Genomic DNA, 24,144 nt, shown 5'->3' on the forward strand with positions numbered 1-24,144 from the left:
TACTGAGTTATATATTAATGATTATAATAGCTCTACTGAGGTAAATTAATGATTTTATTAGCTTTACTGATGTATATTTACGGTTATAATAGCTCTATTGAGGTATATGTATAATTATAATAGCTCTCCTAAGGTATTTTTATGATTATAAAAGCTCTCTTATGGTATTTTTATGGTTATTATAGCTCTACTGAGGTACACTTATGATTATAAAGGCTCTAATGAGGTACATGTATGATCATAATAGCTCTACTGAGGTATATTTATGAATGTAATACCTGTACTAAAGTACATTTATGATTGTAATAGCTCTACTAATGTATATTTATGGTTGTAACAGCACTACTGAGGTAAATGTATGAATATAGTAGCTCTACTGAGGTAAATTTATAACCTCAGTATAGACTCCTCACTGCTGTGGTAGCTACCTAAGAAAATGTGTGACCAGAACAGCACCTTAATAACTTGGCTTACCATTTGTTTGTTTACCAAAAGACTGAGTGCCTTTCCCTCTGTAAATTTTACTTACTTAAGCCTCACTTTGTTTTTGCACTACTGAGGTATATTTATGGTAATAGTAGCTTTAGAATTAGTATTAGAAGTAGAATAGCTTTATTAAGATAAACGATAACTGCGAAACATTTTTTTTGTCTATTTAATGTATTAAATGATCAAAAAAACGTTGCAAAAAAATTAAAACCTGCAAAAATATCTGGTTTTGTTCAGTTTTTTGACCAAAACTTTACGTTTCAGTGCATCCCTACAAATAAGTACATATACCAAGACACCAACCTTTATCTGGTTCTGGTGCTGTATGGTCTCCTCACTCAGCTGAAGCCTCAGAGCGTCCATCTCCTTCTGGCCGCCCTCCTGCAGGCTCCTGGCCTCCTCCTGCACCTCCTCCAGCCTCGCCTGAAGCTCCTGCATCGCTTTCGTCAGCTCCTCCTTTCCTTTCAAATCCTCCAGGAGCTGGGCGTTATCCTTGCTCAGTGCGTCCACCGAGAGGCTAAGAGTTTGCGCCTCCTCCTGCGCCTCCTCTTCCAGTTCCTGAAGTCTTGTAGATAGCTCCTCCCACCGCAGATGAGCCTCCTCGTTTTGACCGGTCAGCATGCAGACATGCACGCCAAGCTCTGCCGTTTCAGTATTGGCCCTGTGCAAGGCCTCCCTGGCGTCTCCGTTCTCCAGAGCAAGGGTGCTGTTTTGCCGCTTCAGGATGCGAAGGTCCTCCCTCATTGACGCCACTTGTGCCTGGAGTTCGCCTCTGGCCTTGGCCTCGTTGTCTCGTTCCTTCGCCAGTGCCTCCTCTCTTTCCCGGCAGCGGAGGAGCTCCTCGACGTGCTGGCGGTTCAGCTCCTCCACTTGAGCCTTGAGTTGCTCAGCCTGGGCACGGAGATCTTCCCTAGAGGATTCGGTAACTTCCTGCAGTGCCTGAAGCTTCATCTTCTCATCGGCGGTCACTTGAACCTGGGCACGGAGTTCCACCACCTCCTCTTGGAGTCTGGAGACCTCCTTCATGTTCAGGTCCAGCTGGGCTTCGACTAGAGCAATCCTAGAAGCTGCTTGCCCAGTCTCGAAGGTCTTGCTTAGGTAGAGGTCTTGATTCTGTTCTTCCTTTTTAACGATAGCCTCCTCAGGTCTTGTATCAAATCCTTCAGATTTCTCTTTCACAGCAGCATGAAGCTCCTTAAGTTCCTTTTCCAACTTCTGCATCTCTAGGTCCTTGGCACTACTCTCGATTCTGGCTTGCTGGATGCTTTCCTCGAGTCGCTGGTTTTCTTCCAGGAGGCTTTTCTCCCGTTCCTCCACTTCAAGTCCAGACAAATCCAGCTTGGATTTGAGCTGCTTCTCAGAGGCTTTTAGAGCGGCCAATTCGTTCTCCATGGCTGCTCTGCTCTGGGCAAGTTCCCGGCTGCTCTCCTCAGTCCTCTTGACCGTTTGAAGCAACTTGGCATTGATTTCCATGAGATTCGTGCACTGGGTCTTGTACTCGTCCAGCTTTTTGCTCTGGCATTCCAGCTTTTGAGAGAGTCCGGACAGTTTGCGGCTTTGGTTTTCAAGTTGCTGGACCTTCTGAGTGCTGGCAGAGAGTTCGGTCTTTTTTGCTTTAATCTGCTCTTGCAGTGACACAATCTGAACATCTAGGGACTCCTTCAGACCAGTGTTCTTCTGTTGCAGATCCTCATGTTCCTTCTTCATCTCCTCTACCTGTTGCTCCCTTGTCTCTAGCAAGCTCTGCAAGTCCTGCAACTGGGTGTTCAAGTTCCCTGCTTCCCGTTCTTTCACAGACAGCGCCCCCTGGAGGCGATTGACAACCGTACGGAGCTCATCAGCTTGTTGAACCGCCGCGATTTTGTCATCTTCCGTGGATGCTCTAAGCTTGCCAAGTTTCTCCTCACTCTCCTTAAGCTTCTCTTCCCGAGCCTTGAGCTCTTGGACCAATCTCTCTGCCTTTCTTCCCCGATCCTCGCTCTCACGCTTGGCTTCCAGCCTCTCCACTTCCACCTCTTTCAGCTTGCTCAGCAGCTCCTGGATCTTCCAGGCCGAATCACAGTAGTTGGCAACCTGCTGGCCTTTTTCGCTCAGAGCACCATCTAGCTTGGCAAGCAGCTCCATGTTCTTGTTCTCTGCGATGCTCAGTCGTTCCTCAAGGTGTCTAGAAGTTCCCTGTGGTTTGGGGTCAAGATCTTCAGGCCACTGCCCGTTAGCCTTCTCTGCCTGGTCACTCTTCTTTAAAGGCTCCTGATTGGCACTCTCAGCAGCAAATAGCTTCTGCTGGAGATCACTGACCTCCTGCCTTAACTCCGCAGATTGGTCAGTGAGCAGGCGCACCTGTTCCAGAAGCTGCTGCTGCCGTAGCTCTGATTGGTCAAGTTCAATACGTAGGTCCTCTGTGGCACTACATGAGAGTTCTCCAAGTTCTCCTAGATCGCCAAGCAAACTGGTGCCAAAGTCTTGGCCTGGGAGGAAATCTTGGGCTTGCTACAAACAAAGAAAGTAATGAAATATGGTTTATGACCTAAAATATGTACATATGCCTGCAAAGATAACTATTTTTTTTGGACGATATCCTGGTGAAAAATAATTGTAGGAAACTATATAAATGTAATTTTAAGACCCATTTATACCACTGATATAATGATAAGATAATAGCCTCAATGAGCTCTTCTCATTTAATAATTACAATAGAAACTATATTGATGTCAGAAAAAAGTTCTGAGGTCATGATAACATATTGTACGCCGAAAAATAATAAATTATCGTGATTAGGCCTCTAGGGCTGGGCGATATGGATCAAAACTAATGATGATGCAGAGCTTTCAGACCTCAAATAACGCAAAGAAAACAAGTTCATATTCATAAAGTTTTAAGAGTTCAGAAATCAATATTTGGTGGAATAATCCTGGTTTTTGATCACAGTTTTCATGCATCTTGGCATCTTGTTCTCCTCCACCAGTCTTACACACTGCTTTTGGACAACTTTATGCTATTCACTCCTGGTGCAAAAAGCAGTTCAAACAAAGAGTTTTAAAGAGAGACTAACCTGCTTTAGTTGAAGTAACTAAGTCTCTAAGGCTTTCTACTAGATTGCTGAAAAGATTTGATTGCATTTTTTGACAAGATAACCGTTTGTGAGGTCAGGATGTTGGATGATCACCACCCCAAGCCCCTTGTCATTCATCCCAAAGTACTGAATAGAGTATTTAACCATTAACCTTCATTTAGGAAAACACAGTTCCACTGCTCCATACTCCCATAGCCCATACCAGGCATTAGACATGATGCTAATAGGGTCATGGTTGCCTTTTTACAGGAAGTCCTATTCTTTTGTTTTATGAGCATTTAAACATCTGTCTTAAGATCTGACTCAATAGTTAAATCTTAAAGTAACTGAACACATTCATTAGAAGGTACGTGTATGATTAACTCTGCTGACATGTTGCCAAGTCATGCATGTTTGTGCCGAACAAATTAAACTGAAAGTGAACCTGCGAGTAGCTGCTGACCAGGCTGTTCACACTGGAGCAACGGCTAGGCGGTCTCCACCCATGGACAGATACTGCTGACCCGAGAGTTCTCCTACAAACAGTAAACATAAACACAAGCATATATTTAAAATACTGCAGGAAGGAAATCATTTAATAGGACCTCTCAGATTACAAATATTATATTTTAATATTTAGCATCAATGCAACTTTAGCATCAATGAATCTAACAGTAAAGGACTAGAACCTTTGAAATGTCAGGTCATGAGAACAACAGCTACTCATTACGTGCAATGTTGTTGTGTTTGTTGATGACCGGCAAAAGGAAGTGGTCATATGTGAGCAGGAAGTAAGCCTGACTGAGGTAAAGCAAAGAGGAAAGTAGAGCGAATGTGGTAAGATGAGGTTTTAACAGTAAAGTGGCTGCAACACATCTCTAGAAAAAGGCCACAGTTGCATTACTGTTAAAAAGATGGTGGGTGAACATGTGGCGTATACACAGTGCACTGCACAGTGAGCCAAACATTTCCCCACCATCCTATACTCCCTATATACCTCTATACTACCTTATATTTTCTACACTATCATACTACCCCTATTCACCTCTACCCCAAGGTATACTCCTCTATACTACCCAATACTAATGTATATAACACTATAACGTAATATACTCCCCTATAGACTCCCATATTAATATATAACCCTCGGTTGTACTCTATACTATCCTATACACGTATATCCTAAGGTATACTCCCCTATACAACCCTATACTACTACTATATACTCACCTATACTAACCTAAAGTCTCTCTACAATCCTATAGTCAATATACTACCCTATACTCCCTAGTCCCTACACCACTCCACTATGCTTCCTATACTACCCTATACAACTCTGTCCTAAGGTATACTCCTCTATATGACACAATATTAATTTATGATATACTACACTATACACTACCATATTACTATATACTCCTCTATAGTGCCCTATAGTACCCTATACACCTCTGTCCTAAGGTATACACTCCTCTATACTACCCAATACTTATTTATACATCACTATGATATGATACACTCCCCTATACACTCCCATATTACTATATAATCCTCTATAGTACCCTATATTACCCTATACACCTATATCCTACAGTATACTCCCCTATACAACCCTATAATACAATATACTCACCTATACACTCTTATACTGCTATATACTCCCCTATAGTACCCTATATTTCCTATACTACCCTATGGCCTCTTCCATATTCTATAGTCAATATATTACCCTATATTCCCTATAACACTGTATACGTCCCTATGCTTCCTATACTACCCTATACACCTACCTCTGTTCTAAGGTATACTCCTCTATACTACCCAATACATATATAGTCTCTTTACCATTTTATAATCAATATACAAACATATACTCCCCTATAGTTTCTATACTACCCAATATTTCCCTAATTCCTTAAACTCTCCTATAGTACCTATTATACACGTTAGTTCATATACTACACTATATTATCTCTATAGTGCCTATACGCACCATACCCGTTTATAGTACTCTATACTTTTTTCAATAACGCCTTATACTACCCTAGATTCCCTATACTACGCTACACTGTTCTACACCCCCTACATACTCTTATACATTACCCTATACCCTGCGATACTACCCTATATTTTTTATTTTCCCTTATACTACCCTATACTTTTCTACACTACCTTATATTTCCTATACTACCCTATACAGTGGAAATGCAATTTAGTGTGCATTTTCTGCTGCAACTTGGTAAAAATAGCGTTTTAGGAAGGTCTGAGCTAAGAGGAAACTTAGCTGATGTCTAGTTAGTTATAAACCCAGTAGCTTCCTGTTAGTGAGTGTAGGACAGAAATCTGCCCCTGCACAACCTGGCGAATGTGGGCCACTCCGAGTCTAGATCATATCCTCTGGACGCCACGTCAAACTGGATCTCATTCAGCTCATACAGGTGATTGATGATGTCAGCGTTGAGGTGGGACTTCAGGAAGGGGCTCCGGGCGTAGTACCAGTCACTGCACGAGAAGACAAACCAAGAAACATCTAAATATGAACAAATAAACAATAAGCAGCAAACCAGCACTGAACTGTGACCTGCAGTTTCATTATTCCTAACGACTCTGAAGGTTCGTAAACAAGCTTCACTCCCACCAAGAGGAAGAGAGAGCTGCTCTTTAATTTCAGACAGAAGTAAAACTACACCAGGGAACAGAAATTGGCATACAGACGGACGTCTTATGAATTGTGTTTTTAGTCATAATCTTCAGCACTGCAAGCTTTCAAAAAAGCCAGAACTGCAATTTGTGGGTTTCTCCTTATTTTGACAACATAGCACAAATTTTGCATGACTGGATTGCATTGTTTTCACAATTTTTCTTTTTTTTTGTTCTTTTTTTTTCTTAAAAGATTTTACTCTATCTAAGTATGGGACAGCACTATAGAAATAAACCATAGATATAACTTTAGACAACATTAGTCAGGGTACAGCTTGTGCAGTAGTATAGAGTTAATTCAGCACTTTAATTCAACACACAGCCATTGATTTTTAAATAGCTGGCAACACAAGTGAGTAGTGCTGGGTGGGTGTGACCAAAAATGTATATCAGCATCATAACCACAAGTTTGGTTAAATAAAAATAGACTCAGGTGTGCTGCCAGCATTACTGCTGAGGGATCAACTCTGCACGGCATTCGGCCTTAATCCGAGAACGAAGCCTCTTCTGAAGCTGATGCACAAGAAAGCCTGGAAACAGTAGAGTAAATCTACACAGCTATACAAGCTGTACACCGACTGCTCTAATATATACCCAAATTCCATTTCTATAGTGTTGTTTCATAAAAATATATAATGAAATATTTGCAGGAATGTGTGGAGTGTACCCACTTTTGGAAGATGCTGTACATAGGTAGTGATGGACTGATCGATTCTAATACACCAGAGCCGAAAAAATATAAAATTCGATACCAAGCTATTTTCATTTCTTATTTCACGTATTTAACATAATAATTATTTAAATATTATCACTATTATTGCTGGTGTTGTGCTTAAAGTCACATCATGAGGTGAGGCAGAAATCGAGCAGCACAACTAGGACAGCAAAAATACACATAAAATCTGTTAAAAATGCATAGAAAAGCAGTTTACCTCATGTGAAGTCTCAACAGATGCTGATTGTTTGAATTACTGTGTTGATTTTTGGTAACACTTTACTTGGATGGTCCATTTTATGGCCTTGTTGATGCTCAACTGACATTCAACTAACATGAATTGAATGTCCATTAAATTTAACTTAACCCTATGTTGAATGTAAATGATTCAAAATAGAACCTAACCCTAACCTTAACTCTTAATCAACCAGAAAATCTAACCCTACACCTAACCCTAACCATAACCTTAACCTAAGCTTAAAATCTAACCCTAAACCCAGTCCTAAAATATTAAGATAAGCGTTTGGATTAGAGTTGAATGTAGGGTTATATTCAATACAGAATCATTTACTTTCACCTTTTAGTTCATTTGCATTTAATAGACATGTAGTTGAATGTTAGTTGAATGTCAGTTGAGCATCAAAGAGGCCATCAAATGGACCATCCAAGTAAAGTGTTACATTTTTTATTATCTGGAGCTGATGTGGGTTTAGGATAACCCATGGAACTGGAATGTGGATCGTAGCTGGGTGTTGTGTTATGGTTCTGGTAGTTTATGGACCAGCGCAAACTGTGGACTGGAGTATGAATCGGTAAGTGGACTGCCTATTCAATATCTGAAACGTTAATTATTTCAGTATCAACCAGATACCAATAACTTCTAACATAGGGAACCACTGGTTTTGGAGGAAAGATCGAGAGCCATTCTCTTCTAAACACTTTCACGAGTTTATAATAGTGATTAGAAAATAATCTTAACATGAAAATAATATTGTTTATCGCAATAGTTTCTAGGACAATATATCAGTTTGTTTTATTGTTAGTATTCGTAACTACCCAAATTAATCACACCAAGGGTAAAACTGCAGTGATGATATTATGATATTCAGAGTTTTCATAAAATACTACAAAATATCCGTTTTTGCTCCACTTAGTTTGCACCGAGTGTCACACCAATCATGCTGGACCTGTCAGCGTGTGAAGTATCAAGTATCAACCCTCATCTCTTTGGGCAATTGAGCGTATTTCAACATGTATTTAGTCAGTTTCTTAGAAGAGCAGTTTAATGTGAAATGAAAGCTTTTCTGAAAGTCACTGGAATTTTCTGTGCAGTGTGTGGCGTCAGTCGCCCAACCAGTAGAGTTCCAGTCAAAGCTCGCTTCCCCATTCCTCTGAGTCTATTTCTAACATGAACTTTCACTTCAGTTCAGCACTGCATACTACCTCCTGTTCCTCTGTCTGTTCTGTTTACACACGCAAGTCACAAGGCTGCAGGACAGCTTTCTATATCTATATATAAATATATATATAGCGACAGTAATGGGCTAAAGGTTAAGATACCTGGTCATTAAGTGCCAAAATGATGAGTTTCTTTCATTTTATCAAATTGAAATCCTCTAGAATATAATCAAGAGGAAGATGGATGATCACAAGTCATCAAACCAAACTGAACTGGTTGAATTTTTGCACCAGGAGTAAAGCAGCATGAAGTTATCCAAAAGCAGTGTGTAAGACTGGTGGAGGAGAACATGATGCCAAGATGCACGAAAACTGTAATTAAAAAACAGGGTTATTCCATCAAATATTAATTTCTGAACTCTCTGAATTTGTTTTCTTTGCATTATCTGAGGTCTGAAAGCTCTGCATCTTTTTGTTATTTCAGCCATTTCTCATTTTGTGCAAATAAATGCTCTGAATGACAGTATTTTATTTGGAATTTAATTTTACTCAAACATCTACCTATAAATATCAAAATTAGAGAAACTGATTCAGAAACTGAAGTGATCCATTATTTTTTTCAGGTCTGTATATATGCAGTAAAATATTAATACTAGAATAAAAACTAATCTTATTAAAAAATACCATATTTCAGGGTATAATATCATTCACGATATTTAAAAATATTGGCGATATTATTCTGTACGATACGATATGGCACACCTCTACAAGACACTTTCCTATTGCTTAGCATGTAGTCTGTTTCCGGATAAAGTCCCGCCTTATAACATACTGTAGAGCCAATCAGCTTGCTAGTAACGCAGAGAGAGGAGGAGGGCCAATGTGAGGGTCCATGTGACGATAGTAGGGAAAGCCAGTATAGATAGTAGGGAAGTGATCCATTATTTTTTCAGGTATGTATATATGCAGTAAAATATTAATAGTAGAATAAAAACTAATCTTATTAATACAAACATACAGTGAATTTATATCATTGGATAGATATTGAATAGATATTGACTCCTCTGCAATTTAGTCATTGTCAGTTCCCACTCTTTAGCTAGCTCCATAAATTGAGCGATCTTGACCCCTATATACCTAATAATCAACAGCTGGAATACAATCAAACCCTCACAACTCCAAAATCTATTAAAAAGGCTGGAAAAAAGCTCACAGGTTCTCAACTAATGAGTCACAAGATAAGAAATTCTTATTAGATATGAAGACACTGTGGTTTTCCTACCAGGTGACTTTCTGGTTCATAAGGCATTGCTGAAGAGTGTCGGCCAGTCTCTGGTGCACCAGGCAGTAGCGGACGAAGGCCCGACCTTTCCCCAGTGACGTCTTCAGCTGCAGCACATGCAAAGAAAGGAGTCATTTTATACACTGATCAGCCAGAACATTAAAACCACCAGCCTTATACCCAGGCCCTGTTTTATCAGTAGTTCACTGATTGGTTGTACTTTTTGTAGCTTTGGTAGGTCCTGACAAATGGTAGGTCCTGATACTGGAAACACCACACAAGACCTGCCTGATGATCTGGAGATGTTCTGACCCAAAACATATTCTATAATTGCAAAGATACATTGACCTAAACAGCATATAACAGGGCTGCAGACTAACATCATTCCACCGTCCCGGGGATAAAAAAAAAAAAAAAAAAAAAAACACCACACTGGACAGGATTAAAACTCTTTCAGGACCTATACAAGACACTAGGGGTGGGCGATATGGCCCTAAAATAGTATCATGATATTTCATGGTATTTTCGCGATAACGAAACTTGTGGAGTATCGTTCTGACAAAACACAGAATAAAAAAAAATTCAAAAATACATCGTACGAATTGCATACAATATGATCTGGCACACTCCTAACTGAGATATAAAAAAATGTAACAAGAATTTTATCAGATTTGTAACAAAATATTCAATGATCCAGAATATCATGATACCAATAATATATCTCTATATATATATATCCAGACTTAAAGTAAAATAAATGATACTGGACAGATATGATCTGTTTCTAGTAGATGTACAATAAGAAATGAAAACAGTGTGAATTTTTCTTTTGCCAAAAACAGTTAAAAAAAAAAAAAGAAAAAGTAGAACCCTGATGTGATAATTAGAGGTGGGTAATATGACACCATATTTCAGGGTATAATATCATTCACGATATTTATAAGATCCTGTACGATACGATATGGCACACCTCTACAAGACACTTTCCTATTGCTTAGCATGTAGTCTGTTTCCGGATAAAGTCCCGCCTTACAACATACTGTAGAGCCAATCAGCTTGCTAGTAACGCAGAGAGAGGAGGAGGGCCAATGTCCATGTGACGATAGTAGGGAAAGGGAAAAAAATAATCTTCTTCTTTTACTTAAAACCAATAAGAAACAAGATTATAAGTTTACTACATAATTTGAAGACCCTGCATGATTTTATTTTATTTTGTTTGATAAATGAAGCAATATAAATTCACCACAATGACCTGAAATAAACTACTTTTGAATTTCCCTCCTTTGAAACTTAAGAAGGTTAAGAAAGTACAATTTTTATCTTTTTTAAAGAGCCACTAAGCCCTTAACAATATATTTTCTCCATTACTAGCTGAAATGTGTTCTTTGACACATTGTAATAAAACATCCAATTGCTGCTAGAACAATTTTTAACCCTTTCCTTAGTTTTCAAAAATGCTTTTATTGTGGTTATTTAAGCCTCTGCAGCGCTCTCTCAGGTTTAACTGTTATAGGTAAAGATGATGTTTCCGTGTACTTTGGTACGCAGACACATCACAATATGCAGATCAGTCTATCAATAATACCGCCCACCTGGTGACGTCCAACCATCTATGTCTCACCGCTGCTATCAGAGCCAATCAGCTGACTCCCCTGCCCCACATCTAAACCTATACATCGCCCACTGCCCCTCCCAAACTACCCCTTCCATTTTTTGAGCATTTTTTTAACTTGAGCTGAGGGTTGAGTCAGCCCTTTAAAGCATTTAAACTAAAAATAAGCACAAAAAGTCAAGTAAAGACAATAAAGACAAAAAAAATAGCTTGATTTACGTCTTACTTGACATATTGGGAGACTTTGCGATCGCTCATTTTAAGATATCTTACTAATAAAAATGAGCTTACCCCATTGGCAGATTTGTTTTTGTTTATACAAACATAGAGCTCTGGAAAAAATGAAAAAAGCACTTCAGTTTCTGAATCGGTTTCCCTGATATTGCTATTTATAGAAATATGTTTTAATAAAATGAACATTGTTGTTTTTATGTAAATCACAGACAACATTTCTCCCAAATTCCAAATAAAAATATTGTCATTTAGAGCATTTATTTGCAGAAAATAAGAAATGGCTGAAATAACAAAAAAGATGCAGAGCTTTCAGACCTCAAATAATGCAAAGAAAACAAGTTAATATTCTTATTCAAGTTTTTAAGAGTTCAGAAATCAATATTTGGTGGAATAACCCTGTTTTTTTTTTTTTTTTTAACATAGTTGCATGTTCCCCTCCACCAGTCTTACACACTGCTTTTGGATGACTTTATGCTGCTTTACTCCTGGTGCAAAAATTCAAGCAGTTCAGCTTGGTTTGATGGCTTGTGATCATCCATCCTTCTCTTGATTATATTCCAGAGGTTTTCAATTTGGTAAAATAAAAAAAAACTCATCACTTTTAAGTGTTTTTATTTATTATTAGTATTTCAAGGATCCCAACAAGAATCAGTATACCCACCCTCTAGGCAGTATCACGCAAAACACAGTGATAAAGAGCTAAATGAAATGGACAAAGGGTGAAATGGGATTGGGCCCAATTGATTATACTTTAAAAACTACAATATATATTCTGTATTCTGTGGCACCTTTACTGTAGAAAACCATGAGGCAAACAAACAAAAACAACAGACAGAAACTCAAAAAGGCAAAGCCGGCGTGTTTAGGTTAGGAGGTTAAGAGGTTAAAAGTTCTGACCGGACTTACGAGATTACCCAACACCAGCCCACAGTGCGGCGATTGTGTGAATCACCCAGCAGCACGGCAGATGGCTGGATTACAGTAAGCGGCCAAATTAAAGAGCATACGGCCGGCAGATGGGCCCTGCCACGCCGCAGCCGACAGAGAACACACTCCTGACGTTCCCGGGACTCCGTCAGACTGCGTGTCATGTGCTGAAAGCATCTTCCTAAAATCTCTTATCTCTGTCTGTCAGCTGTGAGGACATACGCAATGTTTTAAAGGAGAACTCTGGTGTGAAATTGACTAATTGACTTTGGGTGTAGTAAAACATGATAAAGAGTACTAGCCTTTGTTGAATAGCCCACCTCCGTTCTCCCGCAGCTTTCCAAGATCCAGATATTTTGTGCAGTTTGTTCAAACAGGCTTTAGAATGGGTTTTAATGGGGGCATATTTTGCCCCTGCAGATAAATCGCTTTTAAGAATGTAATCCAGGCTCAAAGTAGCTCCACACCTCATTGGTAGAATCCGGAGAGCCCTGACATTTAAAATGAAGCATTATTAACTTTAAAAGTGCACAAAAAGTTTATTAAAAACACTGTTTACAACCTGTAGCGTAACCTAAATCTCTGGGCGCCGCCATTTTAAAGTAAAGTCATGATTCTGTCTTCTTTTCCCTTCGTTTTTTCCTATGTTATGCCGGCGGAAGCTGCAAACTGAGCACTGGAGATTGACTTACGCTATGGGTTGTAAACAGTGTTTTTTAATACATTTTTGTTTAAATAGGCTAGAATGGGTTTTAATGGGGCATATTTTGCCCCTGCAGATAAATTGCTTTTTTCCACTGTTGTCCAATAGCTCAAAGTAGCTCCACACCTCATTGGTAGAAACCAGAGGGCCCTGACATTTAAAACGAGGCAACGAGGCATTTGGAACGTTAAAAGTGCACAAGAAGCTTATTAAAAACACTTTTTACATCCCATAGCGAAAGCTATATCTCTGGGCGCCGCCATCTTAAAGTAAAGTCATGATTCTGTCTTCTTTTCCCTTCGTTTTTTCCTATGTTATGCCGGCTGAAGCTGCAAACTGAGCACTGGAGATTTACTTACGCTATGGGTTGTAAACAGTGGTTTTTAGAGGTGTGCCAAAAAATCGATTCACATAAGAATCTTGATTCTCATTTACTACGATTCAGAATCGATTTAAAATGTCCCAAAATCGATTCTGAGGGGCGGGTTTTAGACTGACTTTGGGCTGGGTATTTTTGTTGGACCTGGCAACCCTGGGGATTCCAGACCCACACAGAGCGTAGGTGTATGAGAATCACCGGTAAGATGGCAGAACAAGCACTATATTACCTCAGATTAAGGTGTAGTTTCAATGTTTTATGGCAGAATTCTTCATAACAAGCTTAACTAACTGGCTAACTTTCCAGTTCCACCTTAAATAACGCTACAGGTGGCAGCAGGCTGCAGCATTTAAGGTGGAACGGAAAAATAAAATATGCTAATCAGATCTAATTTCAGCTCCCCATCACAGAGTAACTAAGGAATGGACAATATGAATTAATTTCTCCACCTCCTGCCCCCTTTCTGAAGAAATACAACGGCCTAAAATTAACTAGTTAATCAGCAGCTGCTCCTGAACTTTAGCGCTCCAGTGCTATCATCACATCAGCCCAGCAGCGTCACCTACACACCACCGCTAGTAGCCTTATAATAAAGCAGTGTTATTTATTATTTATTTATTGTTCATTAACGTCATTGTGATATCCCAGTGATTCCTCTGTCACTGAGGACCCACATTCCTGCACATTTTATTGTTTTTGTAACACATTACCTGCTCCAGGACCAGTGAATATTTTGGAGGCTTTTTTTCAATAAGATTCATAAGCCAGAAGCAGAAATTTTTATAATTCAAATCGTTTTGAATTAAAAATCGATTTTGAATCGAATCGTGGCCCCCAAAATCGGAATCGAATCGAATCGTGAGATAGTAAAAGATTCCCACCCCTAGTGGTTTTTAATAAACTTTTTGTTTAAACAGGCTTTAGAATGTGTTTTAATGGGGCATATTTTGCCCCTGCAGATAAATCGTTTTTTCCACTGTTGTCCAATAGCTCAAAGTATCTCCATCCCTCGGTATGGTAGAATCCGGAGAGCCCTGACATTTAAAATAAAGCATTAAGAACTGTAAAAGTGCACATGAAGCTTATTAAAAACACTGTTTACATCCCATAGCGAAAGCTATATCTCTGGGTGAAGTCATCTTAAAGTAAAGTCATGATCAGCACAGTGACAAGCACGTAATGTTAACGCAGACAGGATGTGTGCTGTGCTCAGACTGCAGCTTCAGCCGGCATAACAGAGGAAAAGTTGAAGGGAAAAGAAGACAGAATAGTTCGCGTTTGTTGATGTAGCTAACGCTACGAGTTTTAAACAATGGTTTTAAATAAGCTTCTTGTGCACTTTTAACAATCTTAACGCCTCATTTTAAATATCAGAGCTCTCCGGATTCTAACAACGAAGTGTGGAATTACTTTGAGCCTGGATAATAATGTACTTTATTCTCTAACTCATTCTACAACACAAAACTGAGAATTATTAAAAATTTTAACTTTACTAGCGATAATTTGGCTTGCTAAAATACTCATTCTTGTGCAGTGTAGCTTTACAAATTACATGCAGCTGATTCACTGATTCTTAAAAGACAAGGCCTTGTTTTATATATCAGGGCTCTCTGGATTCTATCAATGAAGTGTGGAATTACTTTAAGCCTGGATAACGGTGTAAAAAGTGATTTATCTGCAGGGGAAAAATATGCCCCATATCATCCATTCTAAAGCTTGTTTGGACAAACTGCACAAAACTGCTAGATCTCAAGAAGCTGTAGGAGAGCGGTGGTGGGCTATTCACCAAAGGTAAGTACTCTTTATCATGTTTTACTACACCCAAAGTCAATTTCACACTGGAGTTCTACTTTAAACACCTTAAAAATGATCCAACTTTACCCAACTTTACCCAATCAGCTGACTGAATGACCTGACCTGATATCAGCTCTACTCACAGTGTAGGGCACTCTCCTAATGCCCTGCTGGCACAGGATCTGGGTCTGCTTCACGGCCAGGTGTGGGCAGTGCTGGGATCAGTGTAAATCTCTGACGTCAGAACCGTGATTCAGTTTTATTCTTTTTTTAGAGAATGATTCAACATAATTTGTTCAGATATTTTTGTATGAAATAATCTAAAAAAACTAAAAAGTATACAATTTTAATGTTTCTACAAAAAAATATAAAAAAACCTAATAAAGATTATACTGTATATTTTTATGAATACTACCACTAAAAAGTAAATGCATATTTAATGACAAGTTACAAGTATTAAATTTAGTCATTTGACATGTTTTACAGACTCTTCACTACATTAAGCTCAATTTATCCAATAAAATTATTATAGAAAACGTCTTTCCAATATTTTCAACAGCAATTAGCAGCAGTGGTTAGTGCTGGTTAGCAGGTATATAACTGGCTAGTTGGCATAAAATCATCCAAATCGAAGATACTGACAAATGTAATTGCCTTAAATAACAAAACAAAAATACATCATGTTTTCATTGAAAGCAACACATAAACATGTCATAGTTCCAGTGGAAAAGTAAGTGAAGCCTAATTAGTCCAGTGATGGCATAACTCGAGTCTTGCTAGTTTGGACTGATAAAAAAAAAAAAACACTCAAACTTTTTTGAGTTTGCTGCGCACAAAAGCATACGTGTCTGTGAGCCAATGCCATGCCAAAAAGAGGATCTACTTTCAAAAATTGTTGATTTACATAAAGCTGGGAACTGTTACAAAGTAATTTTAATGATTTTATAATTTTTTCTAAAGCAAGACCAATTGTGACAATTGTGCTCTCTCAGGGCTCCGGCAGCTGACGGCAAGCTGCATGACCGGGATTCGAACCAGCGATCTCCCGATCATAGTGGCTGCACTTGCCCTCCAGGACAATTCTTAAAACACATAGATTTGGACATGGTACCCACATGCATTTGCTTGTATAACATTTGTGCATAAAAGCAAACACGTATGTGAGCCATGCTGTGCCAAAAAAAGCTTTCAGAGGATCTACGATCGGTAAACTGTAGATTTACATATATTTATATATAAGTTTGAAAGGGTTACAAAGTCATTTTAAATACTTTATACTTTTTTTCTATATGCACAAACCATTAGAAATACTGCATAACACATTCTGTGCATATAAACATTGAGAAAATACTATAATATATAAAATATGTTAAACAATGAAAGAAACCAAAAACAACCATAATTCCTAGCATTGATGACTACACAGCACAACTACAGTATATAACTACTCAACCACATAATGCTAAACGCTAAATAAACTTTTTTTTTTTCCCTCAGAAAGCATTTCTATTACTACGCTCTAGCACATACCCGAGTCTATGTGATCTCCTGCTGGACGCTCCAGTGAGAAAAGCAATTTAAACAACAGATAATAAAAAAGAAAAAAAGTAAAATAAATGAGAAGAAGAGAAACAGTCAGATGAGGATGACCTCAAGCCTGACCACAGCCGACTCCAAGCATGTGTGTGTGTGTGTGTACTGTAGTGTATATGTGTACTGTCTGGGGCACATGCTGTGGATTACCTCAGGGATAGACTTAACAAAGCGGATCCCGTCATTAGCCCCCTTTATCTTGGCCAGACAGTCGCAGAAATAGTCCCAGTAGTCTTTTCTGCTGCCCAGGAAGGTGGTCTTCTCTTTCTGGTCAAACTGGAGAAGAAAGAGAAAAGAAACAGGTGATGCTTTAGGACAGGAGTCGGCAATAAAGTCATTACGTGCTGTTTTGGAAAATAAAGTGTAATGGGATGGAGTGCTACAGATTAGTAGCTCTCCATCTCAGAGGGTTGTTGAACCCAATTGCAGAACAGTTGATCTCAAAGCAGGTAAACCCAAAGAAGAAATCAATAAATCAATAAATAAACACACCGCTACTCGCGAAGGGTAAAACCCGTGTCGTCAGGGTCTCGGTCCAATACACTATCGCTGCCCCGGCTAGTGAATAGGGACACAACTGGGGAAAAAAACGCCCTTATAAGGAGATAGGGAGCCCAAGAACGGGAGGAAAAACGAGACCAGGCAGAAACTAAAGTCACGCCGAGCACGACAGAGAGACAGGGGAGGCATGTAAACAAAAGCTCGCCAGAGATTTTTTTTTTCTTTAAATCGTTCATTATAGTTCAAACAACCTCACGGGCCAGATGTTTCATGCTTGTTTCAGGGGCCGCCTATTGCCAACCCCTGCTTTAGAACATTTTAGACCATGTACCGCCCACACTCAAACTAACAACTAAAACAGTCATCCACAGGAGCATACTGTTGTATGAAAAAGTATTTGATCCCTACAGATTTCTTTTGTTTTTGCTATTTTGTCATACTGATATTTTTCAGATTATTAAACAATATTTAATATCAGACAAAGATAACCTGAGAAAATATAAAAAGCCTTTTTTTTATTATAATTATATTTATTAAAGGAAAAAAAACAATCCAAACCAATCTAGCCCTGTGTGAAAAAGTGTTTGCCACCTAAACCTAATAACTTGGTTGCTCACCCTTGGTGACAGCAACTGCAGTCAAGCTTTACTGATAACTGACGACGAGTCTTTCACATCTCTGTGGAGGAATTTCCAGCATTGGAGGACATATTGGAGGATTTTCCAGCATGAATTGCATGTTAAAGATGAGCCACAGCATCTCAATCAGACTTTTGACTTGTTTGTGAGCTTTGGGTCATCGTCCTGCTGCAGAGCCCAAGACCCAATCCCATTTCACCCCTTGGCTCTAATATTTACCCCTACCCCTTCTTTTCGAGTGTAACCCTTCCCCTTAGAAAAGAGTTGAAGGTGAAAATCCTCCCCCTAAGAATTGGGACAACCACTTCAAGCACCTGATACATCATCAGGAGCGCTAAAGTTCAGTAACCTAACTGCTGCTGCTGGTTAATTAGGTAACTTTAGGGATTTATTGTATCTCTTCAGAAAGGTGGGAGATGGTGCAGAAATGGTGCATTTCTTAATTCCTCTGTGATTAGTCGCTGAAATTAGCTTTAATTTCCTTCTATTTTGTTTTTTTCACCTTAAAATCTGCAGCCCCTGCTGTCTGTTGCACCATTTAAGGTGGTACGGAAAAGTTAGATAAGCTCGCTATTTACTGAAACAAACTACTAGCGATCTTTTTTTTATGCTTGTTATGAAGAATTCAGCCAGAAAACATTGAAACTACAAATTAAACTCTGGTAATATAGAGCTAATCATTACTTTTAAAAAGGAAAATAAATAAAATTATGGGTTTCTTTGGTCGATTGTTCTGCTATCTTATCAGAAATTCTTACACCCCTCAGTTTGAAGTGTGTATCTGAAAAATGTCCATATGAAGCGCTAACAAGATCTATTCCTTCCCCTAACCTACCCCTCCAGCTTAACACGAATCGGGACACCCCTACCCCTGGGCATGCACTTGCAAAACAGAGGGGTAGGGGTAAGTGGTAGGAACAAGGGGTGATTTTTTTTTTTTTTCACTTTTTCAATTCAAGAGTATTTAAACACACATTTTCTCAGTGAGGTAAATGTCACAGTGTAAGTCGAGTGCCGTACTTGCAGTAAGTACTCCAGTTTAGAGGAGAACTTGTGGAGACTGGAGCAGTCGTCTGTGATTGGTTCCCCACTCTCTGCATGCTCTTTACTCAACTCAGCAACTGCATCTGTGCAAGAACACACGCACACACATACACACGCAAATCAGAGCACATTCACATACACTAGAAAATTACACTATATATAATTTTTATACACTATATGGACTAAAGTATTGGGACATTCATTGTTTATTCTAACCCTTCTAATAATTAAAATATTAAAATAGTTTACCATGCTTTGGTTGGAGTAACTGTCTCTACTGTCCAGTAGAGACAGTTTTACTAAACTTTTTGTACATTTAGAGCCCTATATTTCTGATTACTGTAGGTGAGCCGTGAACTGTGCACTGTGCAGCTTGATTTAGGGCGTGTCAGTGTGTCTTTGCTATCGTAACAAAGGGAAAAGTACACCTTATGTGGCTGGAAACACCCAAAAGAAATGATTAAGAAACTCTCTTAATTATTCATGTGTGTGTTTTGAGCATACTGTGAAATAAAAATATCAGAGTGTCACTTGCCACTCCCTTTAAGAGCCAGGTGTGCTCTGACTTTGGCAGATTGCTATTTTAACGGCGCAGTGCTTTTGCACTTCTCAGCAGATGAAACTAACCTGCTTGTTCATGCTGTGAAAGTATGTATGTGAGCAGATAATTTCCAAGAACAGAAATGGTATTTTATTTGTATTCTGTTTATTGTTGATGTAAATGTTGGGTGTGTGCCATTGCATGTCTATGTGTGTGTAATGAGCATGTAAGGGGGGTGTTTGTGCATTGAGCGCACATCTGTGCTGCGGGGATAGTAAGGAACGTCTGACTGATGACCGTGGTGAAGGTTTAAATCAGTCAGTAGCGCACCTGTGTTTTCTGCCACCAAGATAGCATTACACCAGAAATTTACCTGAACACACCTCACTTCCAGACCACAACACCCATTAGTGTAGATTTATTCACAAGCACTGTTGCTGTTTAAACAATGCAGGTGGAAGGTGTAAAAAGAAAAAAACTGTTGTCAGGGTGTAAGATAGCAATGGGCATCGCAACACACTTTGCACAAGGTGTAAGATAGGGCACATAGTGTTTCTCTCTACCGACTGTAGGAACGTAGTTAAGGTCAAGGCAGAGATTAGATTACTTTTTTTCAGACTGAATGAATCCAGTACTGTGTGTGTTTGTGTGTTTGTGTGTGTGTGTGTGTGTGTGTGTGTGTGTGTGTATACCATGCAGGTCTCTGATTATCCTCTGGAGCTGATTTTCTCCAACTGTAACAGAAGCCATGGTGAAGTCAGGTAATGAAGGAGGTTTACAGGAGGGTTACGGGGTTATTCTGTCTGCATGCTGTCTGCTGTAGGACACACATACAGAAGGAAAAAGGAGGGGTAAAGAAAGGGGTCAAGGGGTTACAAACATACTAGCATTGGCAAATAACCAGTTTATTATTATTTTTTCAATTATATAACAGTTAGGGCTGCAAAATGACTCAATATATCAATATATAGTAAAATAGTAATAGTTTCTTCATTATTTTTAAAGAATTTCAATACTAAAGTCATCCAAACTATGAAGAAAAAACATATGGAATTATTTAGTAAACAAAGAAATGGTGAAACAAACCAGAATATGTTTTGCACATCTTGGCTTGATTTTCTCAATCAGTGGCTTTCAGTTAACAGCTGTGCTGAACTCGTCAAGAGTTAATTACATAAATTAACTTTTGGACAAAATAAAAACATTAAACAAGATGGTGTGTCCAAACGTACTGTATATAATATGTTTAAGTAATGCTAGTTAGGGGTGTGCCATATCGTACTGTACGCGATAATATCGCCAAAAAAAAATAATATCGTGTACAATATTATACCCTGAAATATCGTGTCATATCACCCACCCCTAATTATCACATCAGGGTACTACTTTTTTGCTGTTTTTAGCAAAAAAAAAAATTCACACTGTTCTTATTTCCCATTACATATATCTATTAGAGACAGATTGTATCTGTCCAGTATCATTTATATTACTTTATTCCTGGATATATGGAGATATTTGGAGTGCATTATTAGTATCATGACATCCTGGATCATTGACTTCTGTTACAAATTAATGTTACTGATTAATTTCTTGTATTTTTTAAAATCTCAGTTAAGGGTGTGCCATATCATACCGTATGCAATAAGAAAATATTCATTTTGTTGCAGTAGTGCATTCTTGAAATAATTCAGTTTTTCATCATATCGCCAAGAGTATCGTTATCGCGAAAATAACACGAAGTATCGTGATATTATTTTAGGGCCATATCGCCCACCCCTAATGCTAGTGATATCTCATTATATTAATTTCTAAATACATGATATTTCAATATACTTCACATTTTAGCAGCGTCTGTCACAGACACAGAGTGACAAGACAGCCTATTTCACAAACTGGCAAATTAATTTTTCCTATTAGTTTTTCCTATTCACTGTATACCAAATCTACCACATGCTTTCAAACACATTGAGAGGCAAGATGTTTGAGTAATTAACTCTTGACGAGTCAAGCACAGCTGTTAACTGAAAGCCTGAATTTCAGGTGCCTCTACCTCATAAAACTGACTGAGAAAATTCAGCAAAGATGTGTAAAGCTCTCTATCTGTCTCCATCTAAGTAAAGGTGCTACTTCGAAGAAACTAAAATATAAAACATATTCTTCTTTTTTTTTTTTTGCAAAATAATTCCATATGTTTTTCTTTATAGTTTGGATATTTTATATTAAAAATGTATGTGAAGTGATGCTCCGCACAAATGGGTTGTGGCCTTATAACCGATGTCATGTGGTGAGACCATGATTTATTTTAAAATTAATTAATGTCCTTAGCATTTTTTTTTTTGCAGGTTCTTAGTACTGAAACGCTCAAAAATATATAAGATAAATGAGACGCATAATTTACTGATTTTATGAGGCCACAGCTGCCAGAATTATATTGCCTGTAAATATTATGGGTAGCACCATATGACATTAAATGCTAAGGTGAGTACATATATAAGAAAGGGTACTACATATTTTACCAATATGTCAAAATTGTATGCATTTAAACCTTCTGTTAATGTCTGTTAAAGCAACTAATATGACCAGGTACTGTATATACTGTAAACATTCACACCAGTTTGCTCTTATGTTTATTATAGAACATCACTGCACAGCCACAACCTAACTGAGACATCTGATAATCAGTGTTACTGTTACTGTAAGTGTGAAATCACTCAGCTGGTGTTGTCAGCTCTCAAACACACACTTCAGCCACATTCACACTCTCACAACACACTGTTTACTCCATGATGTAATCTACAGAGTGCTGGTGTTACTGAGCTGCTCCTGAAGAAACACACTGACAAGCTTTAAACCCAGTCTAGAACCCTCAAATATACAGTTCCACCACAATAAAACCTACAGAACCAACAAAAGAATCTAAATAATCACCAATGGAACCCAGAGAACAATCAGAACCACCAAAAGAACCCATATAACCACAGATGAACCAACAGAAACATCACCAAACCCAGAGAACCACCAGGAAAAAAAACCCAATTAACAACCACCAGAACCCAGAGAACCACCAGACAAACTCAAAGAACAACCACTGGAACCAACAGAACCCAGAGAACCACCAGATGAACCCAAAGAACAACCACTGGAACCAACAGAACCACCAGAAGAACCAAAATAACCACAAGACAAACCAACAGAAACACCACCAGAAAAAAAGAAGAACCCACAGAACGACCAGAAGAGCCCAACGAATAACCATTAGAACCACCAGAAGAACCCCAAAAAACACCAGAAGAACCACAATAACCACAAGACAAAGCAACAAAAACACTACTAGAACCCAGAGAAGACCGCCAGAAGAAACGAAAAAACAACCAGTAGAACCCACAGAACCACCAGCAGAACCAACTGAAACACTAGAAGAACCCAAATAAGCACAAGACGAACCAACAGAAGCACCACAAGAACCACCGGAAGAACCCACAGAACCACCAGAACAAAAAGAAGAACCCACAGAACGACCAGAAGAGCCCAAAGAATAACCATTAGAACCACCAGAAGAACCAAAAAACACCAGAAGAACCACAATAACCACAAGACAAACCAACAGAAACACCACTCTAGAATCCAGAGAAGACCGCCAGAACAAACGAGAGAACAACCAGTAGAACCCACAGAATCACCAAAAGAGGCCAAAGAATAACCATTAGAATCACCAGAAGAACCACCAGCAGAACCAACAGAAACACTAGAACCACCAGAAGAACACAAAAAACACCACAAGGACCCACAGAACTACCAGAACAAACAGAAGAGCCCACAGAACCACAAGCAGAACCCACAGAAACACTAGAAGAACCCAAATAACAACCATTAGAACTATCAGAAAAACCCTAAAAAAACACCAGAACAATCCACAGAACCACCAAAAGTTCCCAAATACCCAATATAAGAACCCAAAAATAACCAGAACAAACAAAACAACCCAAAATAACAGCACACAGAACCACAATAGGAACCAAAATAAACACCAGAACCACCAGAAGAACCAACATAAACACCATATGAACACAAAAAACACCAGAACCACCAGAACAGTGTGTAGAGGGGAGCAGTGCACCTGCTGCTGCTACTCCTGCTGCTATTTCATCACTTTCATGAGGAAAAACTCACTAAAAACACCGTTTTCTACCGTAAAAAGCCGCCGGTTTAAAAGCCCAGGCGATTAATCGATAAACCACAGGGTAAATTTACAGATAAACAGGTGTAGAGACATACTGTACTCCCTCAGAGGAAAGATGATCCTCCAAATCGATCAAAAACGCTCAGCTGGGAGAAACGTGCTGCGTCTGCCGGGGTAGGTACAAGCCGCTGAGTGACAGGCGCCTCAGCCAATCAGAGGGCGGCATTCCTCCAGACAGGCGAGCCAGGCTCGAGGAGCGTGGCGGGTTTGGTTGCACGGTACTCAGGAGGTAAATAATAAGATCATGTGACCGGTGTGGAGGAGCCCCGCTAGCAAAAAACGTTAAAAATAACGTTTAGTAA

General features: G+C 38.9%; 1 protein-coding gene across 2 annotated transcripts in view; it reads right to left on the minus strand.

Annotated features, from left to right (window-relative positions):
• fyco1b (FYVE and coiled-coil domain autophagy adaptor 1b) overlaps positions 1 to 23,966 on the minus strand; it is a 43,074-nt gene extending 19,108 nt beyond the window's left edge. Inside the window, exons 1-8 of one of the 2 annotated variants that reach the window (XM_022678721.2) lie at positions 23,878 to 23,966; positions 20,295 to 20,419; positions 19,038 to 19,144; positions 17,029 to 17,154; positions 9,637 to 9,743; positions 5,900 to 6,043; positions 3,987 to 4,077; positions 793 to 2,979 (exon numbers count right to left, since the gene is read on the minus strand). In XM_022678721.2, coding sequence (XP_022534442.2) covers positions 793 to 2,979; positions 3,987 to 4,077; positions 5,900 to 6,043; positions 9,637 to 9,743; positions 17,029 to 17,154; positions 19,038 to 19,144; positions 20,295 to 20,352 — 2,820 coding nt within the window. In that variant the 5' untranslated portion in view covers positions 20,353 to 20,419; positions 23,878 to 23,966. Of the gene's footprint in view, positions 1 to 792; positions 2,980 to 3,986; positions 4,078 to 5,899; positions 6,044 to 9,636; positions 9,744 to 17,028; positions 17,155 to 19,037; positions 19,145 to 20,294; positions 20,420 to 23,877 lie in introns of those variants that run through there. The other variant, XR_007438545.1, reaches the window with a different exon arrangement.
• Positions 23,967 to 24,144: the final 178 nt, after the last annotated feature.

Source organism: Astyanax mexicanus, chromosome 4, assembly GCF_023375975.1.
Source record: "Astyanax mexicanus isolate ESR-SI-001 chromosome 4, AstMex3_surface, whole genome shotgun sequence".
Lineage (NCBI taxonomy): Eukaryota > Metazoa > Chordata > Actinopteri > Characiformes > Acestrorhamphidae > Astyanax > Astyanax mexicanus.